Source organism: Lemur catta, chromosome 22 (assembly GCF_020740605.2).
Source record: "Lemur catta isolate mLemCat1 chromosome 22, mLemCat1.pri, whole genome shotgun sequence".
NCBI classification, from domain to species: domain Eukaryota; kingdom Metazoa; phylum Chordata; class Mammalia; order Primates; family Lemuridae; genus Lemur; species Lemur catta.
In genome coordinates, this window is record NC_059149.1 from 7,559,025 (window position 1) to 7,576,045 (window position 17,021).

At 35.9% G+C, this 17,021-nt stretch overlaps 1 protein-coding gene across 1 annotated transcript in view; it reads right to left on the reverse strand.

Annotated features, from left to right (window-relative positions):
- Positions 1 to 700: 700 nt before the first annotated feature.
- The window catches only part of LOC123626427 (A disintegrin and metallopeptidase domain 3-like), a 121,204-nt gene continuing 104,883 nt past the window's right edge, over positions 701 to 17,021 (reverse strand). Inside the window, exons 18-20 of the mRNA XM_045535374.1 lie at positions 4,724 to 4,895; positions 3,361 to 3,411; positions 701 to 772 (exon numbers count right to left, since the gene is read on the reverse strand). Coding sequence (XP_045391330.1) covers positions 3,363 to 3,411; positions 4,724 to 4,895 — 221 coding nt within the window. The 3' untranslated portion in view covers positions 701 to 772; positions 3,361 to 3,362. The remainder of the gene's footprint in view (positions 773 to 3,360; positions 3,412 to 4,723; positions 4,896 to 17,021) is intronic.

Sequence of the window (17,021 nt, forward strand, 5' to 3'; positions counted from 1 at the left end):
GTAGGTCCAAAACAGACTCCAGATGGGCTGATGTTTCCTTGACCCATGTGTAATCTTTGAGACTTGTAGAAGTGCGTCCATCCCAGCAAGAGAGAGATGGGAAGATGGAGACAGAAGTAAGAAAATCATACCCAGAAGACATCAGCTGCACTTAAGACGGTGCAGCGAGTTTGGGTTTCCCCAAAAGACAAATAAATATTCTATATATCAGTTTATATATGGCCAAGAAAACATATATGCCTGACAGAACAGGTATATATGACTGGGAACTCAGTCTGATCAATTTCCTTAAGATAAAATAGATGCTAGTGACTATCTGTGGGCACTGGGAATAGACTTATCTAGAAATTCTTCCTCTCAATATTCCCAAGCCCAGGATAGGCAGGAGCAACTGGAGATGCGCAGGCTGTCACTGTCTTCTACTGAGGTGTGCGCAGTCCGCGTGGCCACGGGCACCTGAGAGTAGACAGCAGCAGTGGACAATGGAAAGTTTTCAGCTTGGGATGTAACAAAAATTCTGAGGTTCAAAAGAGGCAAAGCTGCTTATTTCATACTAAAAGATCATGGTGGGTAGAAGAATTGATAGACACAAGCTTGCATGTTTTCAGTCACAGGATTTTATTTTGGTTTGTGAAAATGAAAGCTTTTCGCCATAACAAAAGGAGAGCAACACAGGGTTTTTTTTCCATTCTTGGATCAGGCCAGTTTATAGTGAGTTTCTTGGTAACATCCTTTCTCCATCTTATGGCTTTTTGATATTATCATTTAATTGCTGTTGTAGAAAAAATATAGAAAAATAAAAATGCTAAATTTTCATCGTTAATAAAAGCTATTTACATTTACTATGCAACTACAGGTATGACACTTAATTTATATAATAAGACACTGCTTATACTGTTGTTATTTGTGACTATGATCTGGGAAATTTGTTATTCTAAGTTTCTATTTCATGAATAGTTTATGATAGCTACTTTAAACAGAAATATTACAAATTGATGTTTATATGTTTAATTTACACAGCCTCTAAACTTCATGCGGGTAAAAGAAAACCACCAGCAAGGAGAGTGAAGAAAAAAACAATATAAATATGTATAAGAAATAGAAAACTGTTATTACTAATCGTGTATTTCTATCTGCAGAGGAAGAGCACTTCCAAAAACCCTCTGTGCATTTCCTACATACACATGACAAATCCAAACTCATTCTTCACTCCCCTCTGCTTCTTCACCTCAACCCAAATTAGTTCTTTTCCTACTATACTGTATGTCATTGGTAAAATCCGTCACTATTCATTCTGCCAGAAAAGTTGAGGTCCTTGTAGATCTCTCTTTCATTCTAATGTAAATACGTCCACCCAGTCACCACTCCAATCAATTCTACCTCTGTCATTTCTCTCAAAACATATTTGTGCTTTTCCTCTCATCCGTCCCTGTCCTCATCATACCTTTCCTGTGCATTTAGTAGTGTCTTAGCTGTGTCACTGGTCTCCAGTTCTGACAAAATCCATTTCCCCTACTTTATCCCAGTGAAATTTGTAAAATACAAGCCATATGTATCAAATGTCTCTTACCACCTCAAAAATACTACGTCCTTCATGCAGGAGAACATTTAAACTCCTGATCATGGCATGTCAGACACTTGACTTGGCTCATGCTAACCTATGCAGACTTTATCTCTCAATATTTATAAACTTACGATGAATTTTAAAAACTGGTAAGAGATAAACTTGGGAAACAGAGAGGCCTAGTTTTACATTTTAGTCTTGCTATCTTCCTGCTTTATATCAATAACCATATTATTTAAGTACTTTTTCCCACACTCTACATCCAAACTGTCAATGCATTCAGTTGGTTCACCTTCAAATTTATACATAAAACAATCCTTACCATCCCTTGTCTGAAGTACCATCTTTTGTCTCCTGGGTAACTGCAGTAGTTTCTCCATTGAGGGGTATCTATCTGTACTTCTACTCTGGCCATCATACAGACTGTTTTCAACAAATTAGCCTTTCGAAGTATAAATTATGTGCTGGGAATCTGAACTATCCCACAATGCCTCCCTTTCACTCAGAGTAAATGACAAATGGTCTTCAAGAGCTCCAAGAAGCTACGTGAGTTTTACTTCTCTGACCTCATCACAACTGCAGCCCTCCTGCTAACTCGGCTCAAGATGAACTGACATTCCTGGTGTTACTCAAACATTCCAGACTTAATTTTGCATTAGAGCAATAATGTGTTTGGAAAGGTATTGCCCAGATATATGAATGGATAATTCTTTCAGGTACATGCCTCTGTAAGACAAAGTTGCCTTGCAGCTGGAATTGAAAAGCTCTGTCTTTACCTCTGGGAAATCCTGGATGTCGCTTTTATTCCCCCCCAGGATAAGGGCAATGCAATTTATAATAGGCTGCTTAAAATTTAAAATAAGGATCTTTGGGACTTAGGGTCTTTGTTATCCCAAGTGCTTAATGACAGATAAGGAAATGGAGACCCATTGACTTAACTATCAATCAAAGTCAGATAAGGAGAAATGACAGATAAGTAATTGGATGAACTTTTGATGTCACTTTTGGTTGAATTTTTTAATTTTTCCATTTACTCCCAGTGATAGAGGCCTAACATGCCTAATATCATTATTTCTTCACACATGTGAATTATAACTTTGAGCTATATTTAGGGATGCCCATTGTATTCCATATTATGATAAAGAATGGTCTCTCTGCCTTGAAGGGAGGATGCATTTAACATTTTGTCTGATATTTAATACGTACTTAATCAATGTAAATTCCATTCTCTGTCTCCAGTCATATATCAGGTTCTGTGTGTAAAGACTGTGACATTCTTATAAGTGTAAACTCTGGATGCAACCAGTTGCATTAAGTTAAATCCCAATTCCAAAACTCATTAAAATTCTATACTCATGAGAAATCATTTAAATTCTTTATGTCTATTTCCTCCTTGAAATGAGGATAATAATACCCATGGAGTCTTAGTGAGGAAGAATATAAATGTGAGGAGACAATGTGTGTAAATCTACCAATTAGAACCACTGGAACCTTAAATGAGTGAGCAGGAGGTATAATGGTTCATAGATATTTTAAGGAAATATTTCCAATTCATTTAAAGTCATTTCTTATTACAAAAATTCTGCTCAGTAAGTTTCTGGCAAATATGAGTTAACATTAAATATTTCTCAAGAAGCATAAAACAAAATTAACATCAAGTACTTTAATGCGATATTAACAAATTGGACTCAGGATGATGAAATATGAGCATAATAGTTTCTCATACTGAAGTATTATCAAACAAACTACTTCATGAACTATATCATTTTATTAATAATTTGATTCTTTCAATTCACCTTTAACGCTGTGACTGGCTGCTGTTACTATTGCTGACTTCTGAGAAAGATCTGTAAAAAAGAGATAGCATCAGGAAACAATATAATCTTAAGGAAAATAAAGACAAGTTTAAACAAGCTACATTTGGGCTAATTCATCAATTAATATGTATGAAGTGAACAAGTGTAAGCAGAGAAGTCAATTTGGAGAGAATGGACAGAGATACAAAGAGGTGCTGTCCATCATAAAGCCTTTGTGTGACAGAGAGAATGACCTAGTTCCCAACCATCCAGTTCATTACCACCCTTTTGTGCTTCAGCTCTATTTCATTTCTTATTCTTGCAGCCCTGAAAGCACGTATTGCTGTGAAACTTAGGCTGTCTTGACCAGATTTTGTAATTTTTAACCAATGATCCCTTAGTATAACATTTCTTCCCAAAGTCAGATTTATTTCTTGCAGTTGATCTTCCAAGAGACATATTCAGATATTTCCAAGATGTCTTAAATAAGAGCACAGGAAGAGTCATGCTAGCTATCATTCAATTAAGTCAATTTATAATAATTGGATAATTATGTAAATGTCTGCATAAATCATCCAGATTATTACTCTGAATTTAACTAGTTGTTGCTAACTTTTTGATAAATAAAATAAACTAACCAGAGAAATAAAAGTGCTGATGGAAATTTTACATCACTGTCTTATTTCCATGAACACAAATGAGAAACAGAGAATCTCTCTATTTTTTTTTTAGCATGGAACAACAAAATCCACTTACTTATTCTTGCTTCTGCATTCTCATATCTCTAAATATTCACTGCATGGCTTTTATTGGTTTTACAATAAAGAAAAAAAGCTATGCAAGTACCTTAATTCTAATTTTAGAAACACGGGAGCAATATTATGTTTAAAATATGGAGTATACTACCTGTGTTCTTTCCCTCATTCTGTGTCATCTCCTATTTTCTTACCTTCTATGTATTCTAAGCACAATATTTGCCTCCATGACTAACTTTATTGATCTCTTTGGCACAACTGATTGTCAATGCAAGGAAAATCGTGTTTCTTGGGAAAGCGACAGAACTTCTTAAAACAGTTATAGATAATGTGACTTTCTATGTGAAAGACCATGAGGATTTACTGAGTAGCTTTAATTGTTCTTGGCCTTGTAAGAATGATTAGGAAATCTAACTTCCTGAAATGTGAAAGAAAAAACAAAAACAAAAAACTTTGGTATATACTGAGATCTTCTTATTCAATATTTCTAAACATTAACCTAATCCATCTCAGTATCCCTACTTGTAATATTCTGAATTACAGTCAAATTCTTCCCATAGTATAATACATTTATAATATTAAGCATAAAAGGTCGTAAGTTTACTTACCCTATGCTTGCAGTTTCTGCTTTGTGCCAAAATCCTTTCATTGTTTTCCATTTGAGACTAACAGTGGCAGTTAAAATGAGGAAAGGTAGAAGAATGTAGAAACTTATCAAAAGGCCATTTTTTTGAGGAGAAATGGGTCGTTTTACAAATAAGGGCATCTTTGCATTGAAACCTGAAATAAAAAGTACTTTTTAGCTTTTTCAAAAATATGTATAAATCATACCAGTAATTTGAATTATAAAAATTTAAATTTAAATAATATAGTCAGAAACTTAATACATTTGAATTTAAAAGTGTTTTTCAATCTTCTATGACTATGCCCCAAAGTGCATTATATATTTTATGTCAGCTCAATATCCTTATAAATATCATTGGCAATATATTGTCATTGACATTATGTAATATCCTTGCCATAATTTAATTTGTCATCTCATCATATATATATTTAATTTTTACTTCTGATATATTATAATCTCTTTTAGTCCATCATATCCCCTTCTGTGACCTGCATTAAGTTCATTTACGTTGTACAACCATCTAACTCCAGAACATTCTCATCCTGCCAAGCTGAAATTCTCTACTCATTAAATATTTACTCACCATTTCCCCCTCTCCCCAGAAGAACCATCCTCCTATAATAGTTTGATTTTATGCATTTGACCACTCTAAGCACCACAAATAAACAGAATCCTAACATATTTGTCTTGTTCTAACTGGTTTACTGCCCTTAGCATAAGGTCTTCAGTTCATATCCACATTGTAGCATATGACAGAATTTTATTCATTTTTAAGGCTGAACAATCTTCTATTATGTCTATACAACACATTTTGTTATCTGTTGATAAACATTTGGGATTTCCACATTTTGGCTATTGTGAATAACACTACTATAAACATGGAAGTACAAATATCTGCTTGAGTCCCTGCTTTCGATATTTTGGGGACTATATCTAGATGCGGAATTTCTGGATAATATATTAATTCTATGTTTAACATTTTGAGGATCCACCATGCTGTTTTCCACAAAGGCTGCACTATTTTACATTTCTACCAGCAATGCACAAGGGTTCCAATTTTTCCATATCCTGATCAACATTTGATATGTTGTAAATTTTTCTTTATAATAATGATCATCCTAATAAGTTTGCACTGGCATTTCATAGTAGCTTTGACTTGCATTTCCATAAGGATTTTGATGTGAGAAAATTACATTTTTTTTCTTGTGTTCACTGGCCATCTCCACATCTTTGGAGAAATTTCTATTCAACTCCTTTGCCCATTTTTGAATTGGGTCATTTCTTTTTATGTTTTTGACTTGTTCTTTACATCTTCTGGATATTAATCCCTCATCAGATATATTATTTCAAATATTTTCTCCCATTCCATGTACTGCCTTTTTACTAGGTTGATAGTTATTGATGCACAACAGTTTTTAATTATGATGAATCCTAATTTATCTATTTTTTCTTTTGTTGACTGTGCTTTTGGTGTCATATCAAAGAAATCATTGCCAAATCCAATGTTATGACAATTTCCCCCTATATTTTCTGTCTTGAGAGTTTATTTAAGCTCTTACATTTAGATCACTGATCCATTTTCAGTTAATTTGACATGTGATATAAACAAGGTCCAACTTTATTCTATTGCATATAAATATGCAGATATCTCAACACCGTTTGTTAAAATGACTGACTTTCCCCCAATTAATGCTGTAAGCATTCTTGTTAAAAATCATTAGAATATATAGGCAAGTATTTATTTCTGAGGTTCCTTTTTTACTCTATCAGAAAACTTAAATTCTCTTATTTTATTGCCCAAGGTAATCAATTAACTATCAGAAAAAGTACAACAGTGTCCTGGAGACAAATTCTGTCTTTTTATTGTAGCTTTTGTAGAACACATTCAAAAATTCAGAAATTGTCTTTTATTGACCATAATAATATGAAAAATAATATTAATGAATTAAAATATTATACAATTACTAACCAGACAAATGCAAAGAAACAGAAAGCAGCAGTCTAGCTTGGAATAGTGATTGTTTTAGTCTTTTCAAGGTGCCCTAACAAAAATACTATACACTTGGTGGCTTACAAACAACAGAAATTTCTCACAGTTCTGGAGGCTGAAAAGTCCAAGATCAAGGCTCTGGCAGATTCATTCTATGATCTGGGTCTGCTTCCTGGTTCACAGACAACCCTCTTCTTGCTATAAACTCACATGCTGAAACGGACAAGGGAGGGAAATCTCTTTTTTATTTTTTATTTTTTTATTTCAGCTCTTCATGGGGGTACAAAACTTCAGGTTACATACATTGTCCGTGTCCCACCCATCCCCCTGAGTCAGAGCCCCAGGCGCGTCCACTCTCGAGACAGCGCACCTGGCATACACCATGCAGTCATACCTCCATCCCCCCCCCACCTCCCTGAGTTAGCACCTTCAAGCATGACCATTCCCCAGACGGTGCCCAACGTACTCATCATGCAGTCATACACCCACCCCCTCCCCCTCCCCACCCCCGTCTCAGTCTGAAATCCAGTTGGTTTCCTTCCCTGATGTGCATTTAGGTGATGATCAGGGAAACCAATTTTCTGGTGAGTACATCTGATGCTTGTTTTTCCATTCTTTGGATACTTCACTTAATATAATGGGTTCCATTCTCTCCAGGAGAACCAAAGAGATGTCGTATCATCGTTATTTCTTATAGCTGAGTAATACTCCATGGTATACATATACCACAGTTTACTAATCCATTCGTGGATTGATGGGCACTTGGGTTGTTTCCACATCTTTGTGATTCTGAATTGTGCTGCTATAAACATTCGGGTACAGGTGTCTTTGTTATAGAGTGACTTTTGTTCTTCTGGGTACATGCCCAATGATGGGATTGCTGGATCGAATGGTAGGTCTACTTGAATCTGTTTAAGGTATCTCCATAGTGCTTTCCACAGGGGTTGCACTAGTTTGCAGTCCCACCAGCAGTGTATGAGTGTTCCTGTCTCTCCGCATCCACATCAACATGTGTTGTTTTGGGAGTTTTTGAAAAAGGCCATTCTCACCGGAGTTAAGTGGCATCTCATTTTGGCTTTGATTTGCATTTCCCTGATGATTAGGGATGTTGAGCATTTTTTCATATGTTTGTCAGCCATTCTTATATCTTCTTTTGAAAAATTTCTATTCATGTCATTTGCCCACTTTTTGATAGGATTGTTTGATTTTTTCTTGCTGATTTTCCTGAGTTCTAAATAGATTCTTGTTATCAGTCTTTTATCTGATGTGTAGTATGTGAAAATTTTTTCCCATTCTGTAGGCTGTCTGTTTATTTTCATGACTGTTTCTTTGGCTGTGCAGAAGCCTTTTAATTTAATCAGGTCCCATTCATTTATTTTTGTTGTTTCTGTGAATGCCTTAGGGGTTTTCTTCATAAATTCTTTGCCTAGACCAATGTCTATAAGAGTCTTTCCTACATTTCCTTCTAGAATTCTAATCGTTTCCCATTTAAGGTTTAAATGTTATCCACCGTGATGTGATTTTTGTGAGAGGTGAAATCTGTGGGTCCTGTTTCAGTCTTCTACATGTGGCTATCCAGTTTTCCCAGCACCATTTATTGAATAGGGATTCTTGTCCCCAGAGTATGTTTTTGTCCATTTTGTCAAAGATTAGATGGTTATATGAGGATGGTTTTATATTTGGATTTTTTGTTCTGTTCCACTAGTCTGTGTCCCTGCCCTTGTGCCAATACCAAGCAGTTTTAATAACCACAGCCTTGTAGTATACTTTGAAGTCTGGCAAATCAATACCTCCCATTTTGTTTTTATTGCTTAAAATTGCTTTTGCTATACGGGGTCTTCTCTGATTCCATACAAAGTGTATAATTATTTTTTCTAAGTCTGTGAAAAATGATGTTGGTAATTTAATAGGAATTGCATTGAATCTATAGATTACTTTGGATACTATAGACATTTTAACAATGTTGATTCTTCCAATCCACGAGAATGGTATGGTTTTCTACCTATTTACATGTTCTGCAATTTCCTTCCTTAGTGTTTCATAGTTCTCTCTGTAGAGGTCCTTTACCTCTTTAGTTAAATATATACCTAGATATTTTATTTTCTTTGTTGCTGTTTTGAAGGGTATTGAGTCCTTAATTTGGTTCTCCGATTGAATGTTATTGGCATATATGAATGCCTCTGATTTGTGTGTATTGATTTTGTAACCTGAGACTTTACTGAATTCATTAATTCCAGGAGTCTCTTGGTTGAGTCCTTGGGGTTTTCCAGATACAACATCATATCATCAGTGAAGAGTGAGAGTTTGATCTCTTCTGTCCCTATTTGGACACTCTTGATTCTGCTCTCTTGCCTGATAGCTCTCGCAAGGACTTCCAACACTATGTTGAAAAGTAATGGGGACAGTGGGCAGCCTTGTCTTGTTCCAGTTCTGAGTGGGAATGCTTTCAATTTTTCCCCGTTCAGTATGATGTTGGCTGTGGGTTTGTCATATATGGCTTGTATCATTTTTAGGTAGGTTCTGTTTATGCCTATTTTGTTAAGCATTCTTATCATAAAAGGATGTTGAATTTTGTCAAATATTTTTTCTGCATCTATTTAGAGGATCATATGGTCTTTATTATTGCTTCTATTTATGTGGTGAATTACATTTATAGATTTTCGAATGTTGAACCACCCCTGCATCTCTGGGATGAAGCCTACTTGGTCGTGATGAATTATTTTTTCAATAAGCACTTGAATACGATTTGCTAGGATTTTATTGAGAATTTTTGCATCTCTGTTCATGAGAGAAATTGGTCTGTAGTTTTCTGTTTTTGTTGCGTCCTTTCCTGGGTTTGGTATCAATGTTATATTGGCTTGGTAAAATGTGTTGGGGAGAATTCCATCCTTCTCAATATTGGAGAATAATTTATGTAGGATGGGCACCAGTTCATCTTTGTATGTATGGTAAAATTCAGGTGTGAACCCATCTGGACCAGGGCTTTTCTTTTTGGGAAGGTTTTTTATTGCTGTTTCAATTTCAGTTCTTGATATTGGTCTATTCAGGAATTCTATTTCTTCCTAATTGAGCTTGGGAAGGCTGTGTTTTTCTAAAAATTTGTCCATTTCCTCCTCATTTTCCAATTTATGTGCATAAAGATTTTGGTAAAATTCATAGATGATATCATGTGTCTCTGTAGCATTGGTCATGATTTCTCCTTTCATGTTCCTGATGGAGGTTATTAGAGATTTTTCTTTTCTGCTCTTGGTTAGTGTAGTCAGTGGTGTGTCTATTTTATTTATCTTTTCAAAGAACCAACTTTTTGTTTTATTAATTTGCCTTATGGTATTTTTGTTGTCCTTTTCATTTAATTCTGATTTGATCTTAATAATTTCTTGCCCTCTGCTGGGTTTGGGGTCAGTCTGTTCTTCTTTCTCCAGCTCTTTGAGTCTATTCATTAATTTTTCTATTTGTAAGTTTTCTATCTTTTTGAAATAGGCATTTATGGAAATGAATTTTCCTCTCAGGCTGCTTTAGCTGTGTCCCATAGATTTTGATAAGTTGTGTCTCCTTTGTCATTTAATTGAAAGAATGTTTTGATTTCTGACTTGATTTCTTCCTTCACAAAAATAGTTGTTCAGGAGAAGGTTGTTTAGCTTCCATGACTTTGAGTAGGAATGAGAGTTCCTGTTAGGGTTCATTATTACTTTTATTCCACTGTGATCTGAGAAGATGCCTGGTATGATTTCTATTTTTTTGAATTTTTTAAGACATGCTTTATGGCCTAGGATATGGTCAATCTTAGAGAATGTCTGGTGAGCTGATGAGAAGAATGTAAATTCAGTGGATTTCGGGTAGAGTGTCCTGTAGATGTCAGTCAGGCCCATTTGTTCTAGCATTCTGTTTAAGTCTACTATTTCTTTGCTTATTTTCTGTTTGGAGGACATGTCCTGTGCTGTCAGTGGGGTGTTAAAGTCTCCAGCAATTACGATATTGTTGTCTATCATTTGGTTTAGATCGAGTAGTATTTGCTTTATGAATCTGGGTGCGCGAAAGTTGGGTGCATGTGTATTAAGTATGGTTATGTCTTCTTGTTGAATTGTGCCTTTCACCAGTATGTAGTAACCGTCTTTGTCTTTTATTACTTTTGTTGGTTTAAAGATTAAGTCATTGGAAATTAAAACTGCCACACCAGCTTTCTTTTGGCTACCGTTTGCTTGAAATATCGATTTCCATCCCTTTATTTTCAGTCTAAATGCATCTTTGCAGGCTAGGTGAGTTTCCTGAAGACAGCAGATACTTGGTTTGTGCTTTTTATCCATCGGCCCAGTCTATGTCTCTTGAGTGGGGAATTCAGGCCATTGACATTTAGTGAGAGAACTGATAAGTGGGACATATTTCTGTTCATCTTATTGGGGAGAACTTCATTGCTATGTTTTCTCTCTTGAGCCATTGTGGTGGCTAGAATTTGATCTTTAGCTCTTGGGTGGTTTTACATTTGTGGGTCTTTGTTATGCTGATCTGTGTATAACTCTCTTTTGAGTACTTCTTGGAGGGGTTGTCTTGTCTTGATGAATTCCCTCAGTCCTTGTTTATCTGAGAATGTCTTAATTTCTCCTTCATATAGAAAGCTTAGCTTAGCTGGGTACAAGATTCTAGGCTGGGCATTATTCTGTTTCAGAAGAGTGAGAATGGGGCCCCAACTTCTTCTTGCTTGTAACGTTTCAGTTGAGAAATCTGGCATAATTCTAATGGGCCTCCCTTTGTCTGTTACTTGTTTCTTTCTCCTTACAGCTCGAAGAAGGGTCTCTTTAGTGGATATTTTGGTCAGTCTGATGACTGCATGGCATGGTGTTTTCCTATTTGCTATGAATCTACCAGGGGTTCTTTGAGCTTCTTGAACCTGTATATCTAGAGTTTTGGCAAGGCCTGGGAAATTTTCCTCTATTATGTCTTCAAATAGTTTATCCAGCCCTTGCTTATTATCTTCTTCACCCTCAGGGATGACGTTAATTCTCACGTTAGGCTTCTTCACAAAATCCCACATTTCTTGTAGACTCTGATCTTTTTTCTTATTTCTTTGCTCCATCTCTGTGACTGACTTATTTAATTGGAAAGAGTTATCTTCAATCTCTGAGATTCTTTCTTCTGTTTGATCTACCCTGCTCTTGAGACTTTCCACTGTGTTTTGTAGCTCCCTAAATAAATTCTTCATTTCTAGGAGTTCAGTTTGGTTTTTCTTCAATATTTCTATTCCCTTAGTGAATTTTTCTTCCAAATCCTGGATTTTTTTGGTAGTTTCTTTGTGTTGGTTATCCATTTTTTCTTGTATATTATTCAGCTTATTTATAATCCATAACTGAAATTCTTCTGGTAACATGTTGGTATTCTGAATCTGGTTTGTGCCAATTAGAAGAGAGCTGGTATTTCTCTTTGGGGGCAAGGTTTCCGTTTGGTTTTTTGTGCTCCCCATATTTTTCTCCTGAGCCCTTCCCATCTGGCTCTATCGTTAGATCTTTTCTCACAGCTTTAGTCTGGCTAACAGCACGCCTTGTACTCTGTTCTTAGCCTGTGAAACAATCTAGGTATGTTGCTTCCTTTGTCCAGAGGGGGAGACTGTTGTGTGTTGTTTAGAGTTTTTTCTATCTCAGTTGGGGGACTGCTTCTGATGGGTCCACCCCCAGAGGGTTGGCTTGACCTAAGACCGGTTTGGCAAGTTAAGTCACTATGTTGTGGACTTTCAGTTAGCAGGCAGGATTCACACTATTTGCAAGCAGAAAGTCTCTCTCTCTCTCTTTTTTTTTTCCCCCTGTCTTTTGGTTCTTTCTCTAGATGTGTGGATTCTGTCTCATTCTGCAGGAAAGACACTGGCTAGGGGGACGAGGCAGTGCCCTCACTCGCTCAGTGCCTCAGTTGCTGCAGCTCCCATGGGCAAAAGTCTACCCTGTCCCAATGTCTCCAAGGTCCAGGCTCCACACTCTTGCGTCTGGGGAAGCCCTCAGTGTTCACACCTGTGAAGGGGACCTGGAGAGTGTCCATGGACCAGGGGATGGAGGCCCCTGGGGAGCTGCCTGGCACCCTATGGCTCTGCAGCAGCTAGGCCTTGGACCCCACAATGGCGGCTGCCCACCCGCAGATCATGGGCACTGGGGGGCAATGTGCAGAGTCCAGTAGGAACCAGAGCTGGGGGCCTGGAGAGCTCAGGAGTATACAGTAGCTCCTGGGCTTGAGGGCCACCAAAAAGGAGAAAAGAAAAAGAAAGAAGGAGAAAAAAAAATAAAAATAAATAAAATAAATAAAAAGAATAAAAATAAAAATACAAATAAAAAGAAATAGAAAAAGAGAAACAAAAAACAAAAAACAAACAAAAAAAAACAAAAAAACACACTAATAATAATAAAAATAATAATAATATTTTCAAAAATCAATATGAATAAAAATAAAAGGAAAAAGAAAAAGAGAAAAAAAACAAGAAAAAAAAACCCTGTTATTCCGTGACCAAGAGTTTTAGCTCTTCCCCGCTGATGTTTCCTGTCCACAGAGTTCACACAGAGCCACAGCTCTTGGTGTGGGGTCACGGACTGTAAAAGGGAGCTGCGCGGGGAACCCCGCAGCCCCCTATGGATCTGCAGTGGCTACACTGTGGTCCCCAGATGGTGACCGCACCTGCCGGTGGCCGGCGCTGGGGGAGAATGTTCAGAGCTCGGCCGGCGCCAGAGCCCACAGCAGCTCCCCGGCCGGGGGGCCGCCGAAAAAGAAAAAGAGAAAAAAAAACCCGCTTTAATATTTCACGATCACGGTCCCTCGCCTCGGCACAGCTCTGCACCTGTTCCTTTAAGTGTTATGTCGCCGCAGAAACTCCCCAGAGTCTAAGCTCCTTCCCGCTTATGTCACCTGTCCTCGGAGCTCCACGTCTCCCGCGGTGGTTCTGCACCAACTTCAGTCAGATGCCTGATTGAGCGGGTGTGGATGTCAGTGGGGAGAACAAGCCGCTTTGCTGTGGGGCTGAACCCGCCTCACTCGTTGGTGAGGTGGGTACAACCGTCCCGCACTCCGCTGTCTATTTTCCATCCCGCACTCTCCAAATTATCTCGGTCTGATTTCCCACTCGCCTCTGTTTTTTCTTGTTCTCTGTGTCCCATGGTGATTCTCCGTGGGTTCACACCGCGGTTGCAGCTGCGGGGGAGCAATCCTCTAGTGTTGTGACAGGTCGAGATCTATGCCTTCCTCTCCGGGAGCACATATCCAGGAGGTCACCTCCACTCCACCATCTTCGAAATCTCTTTCATTAAAACACTAATCCTATTTATGAGGGCTCTACCTTCATGACCTAATCACCTTCCAAAAATGCCACTACCAAATACCATCACATTACAAATAGATTACAATATATGAATTTGGGGGGGAATAAAAGCATGTAGTCTACGAATAATATTACCATTGATCGTGTAAATGAAATGTCAGACTACAAGAGTTTAGATGATATCCTTATTTTTTCCAAGTCAAAAGTCAATGACCTATTTCAAAAGACAAACTGGATATATGGAATTCTCATCCAGTTAGTCACATAATAGGAAGGACTTCAGCAAGCAATATTTTGTTACAAGCACCTGAGACTTCCTGTATTATAAAAAAGACTGAGGATAACATCCTTTCATCTTCTACAACATTTGGACATGAACATTTATTTGATATGGTTCACAAGTAGAAAAATACTGAAGTTAAATATATATGCAAAGTATATTGAAAGGATTTAAACACAGTAGGAGTAAAAAATTAAGATTACCTTAGTTGGTGTTTATTAAAATATTTTACTTATAGTACAAAGAAGATAACATCAGGAAAATTGTTACCATCAAAATTGTGCTTTGAAGATATAAATGCAAAAAAAAGAGAATGATAAATAATGGTCATTCCTAACCTATTAAAGATTGATTTCAAATACATCTGGTAATTATAAGAAAGATATGTTCCAGATTCACATTTAACAGCAGAGAGTTGAATCAAAACACATGGGGCATTTTAGTTACATATCCTTAAAAGCCTAGTAAAAATATAGATTTAAAAAATTGTGTTTTCCATGTTTAAGTCTATATTAAAATTTTTAATGAAGATTATTTTCACTATTTTTTATTCCTACTTCCTAAATTTACATAAAATATGATTTTTAAAATAGAAAAAGGATTTTTGGGCATACAAGTTAGAGATAACTATTGAGGGTTAATTTCAGACAAAGTAAACTTCAAGACAAAAACAAAAGAAATACATTACAGAAATTATAAAAGCAACAATTCACCAGAAACAAATCTGAACTATATATGTGACAATTAGCAAATAATCAGAATGGAATGAAATACATACCAGCATACTAAAATGGAAAAATAAATAAATACATATTTACGATTGGAGATTTTTAAAACTACTCTCTCAGTAATTGATAGAAGTGGAAAACAATTTGTTGGGTGAATTCCTTGAAAAGTATAAACTACTTTAACTCACTTAAGATGAAATTAGTAATATGAATGTCTACATGCTAATTAAGAAAATAAATCTGTATTTTAAAAGCTCCTCCAAAAGGAAATCTCCAGGCCCACAGGAATTCACTGGAAATAGCTATCAAACATTTAAAGAAGAAATAATGCCAATTTTAAGCAATCGCTTATGGAATATAGACAAGGAATATAGAAGAGGAACTCATTTTATAATACTAGTTTTACTTGATGACAAAACTGGATAAAGACAGTACAGGGAAGAAAAAGAGACAGAGACAGAGGGACAATGAGGCAGGTGATATTTCTCAAAAATACAAACACAAAAATCCTCAACAAAATATCAAATTTATTAAAGTATAAACATAATAAATCATAATCAAGGAAAATTTATTCTAGATACTCAAGATTAGCTCAAAATTCAAAAATCAGTGTAATTGAACATATTAACAGACTAAGAGGCAAAAACATATAATCAATCAACACCAAAAAGCATTTGCAAAATTAACAATATTAATAACAAATTATTTTAGAAACTAGGTATTAAATAAAATTTTCTCAAACTCATAATGACTATCTACAAAATCCTTACAGCTAACATGATACTTAATGGTGAATAACTGAATTCTTTCTCCCTAAAATCAATAGCAAGGTGAGATGTTAACTCCCCCAACTCGTACTCATCATAAGCCCAGAGGTCCTACCAAGAACAATAGAACTTTTTATTTTTATTTAAAACATAAAATAAAATAAAATATAAAAGGCATAGATATTGGAAAGGAAGAAAGAAAATGATCAGTATTTGAAGATGACATGATTGCAATTGCCTACAGAGAAATCCCAAAGAACTTCCAAAAATTCTCAGAACTAAAAATGAATTCAATTATATTGCCCAATATAGAAAGACATGGGAAAAAACCCAACTGCATACCTATAATTAAAAATGAATAAATGGTGACCAAAACATATAAAAAGCCACAATATCATTTACAATTGCTCTAAAGAAAATACAAATAATTAAGTAACAGTACATACACAGTATATGGTGAGAATTACAAGAGTCTGATGAAAGAAATCAAAGCAGACTCAAATAAATGCAGAGAAATACTGTGTTCATACAGTGGATGATGCAATACAAATTCTTCCTAAATTGATCTATATAAATAACAGCAAGATTTTTTAATAAATATAGTCAAGCGAATAGCCACACAATATTGATAAAAGAAGAAGAAAGTGGCAGAAATCAATTTTCTTCAATGTTAAAGATTACCATAAAGCTACAATAATCAAAGGAATGTGGTATGGGTATAGGGAGTGACACACAGATCAATGAAATAGAACAAAGAACCAAATAAAACAACAACAAAAATATTGTCAATTAATTTCTGACAGAAGCCAGAAAACAATTCAATAGATGAGTGATAGCTTTTTCAAAAAATGGAGCTAAAGTACCTGAAAAATTTAACTTTGAATTAAAAGCTCTCATCCTTTATAAAAGTTAACTTGAAATGCATCATGGGCTTAATGATGAAGCCTAAAATTACACTTTTTAGAAGTATTACAGCATACCATTGTCAGGTCCTATGACTGACAAAGAGTTCATATACTTGACATTATAAGCATGATTTAGAAAGTAAAATAGTAGATTTTATCAAAATAAAAATTGGAGGCTACCAAAGATAGCAGCCCAGAGACACCAGCTGCCAGATGGTCTCAGAAAGAAGGAAAAGTTTTTTATTTTGAAAAAGAAAAAATAAACAAATGAACAAACATAGATCAGGTGTAATTCTGAGAGAAAAGTGCCAGAGCCTACAAGAGAT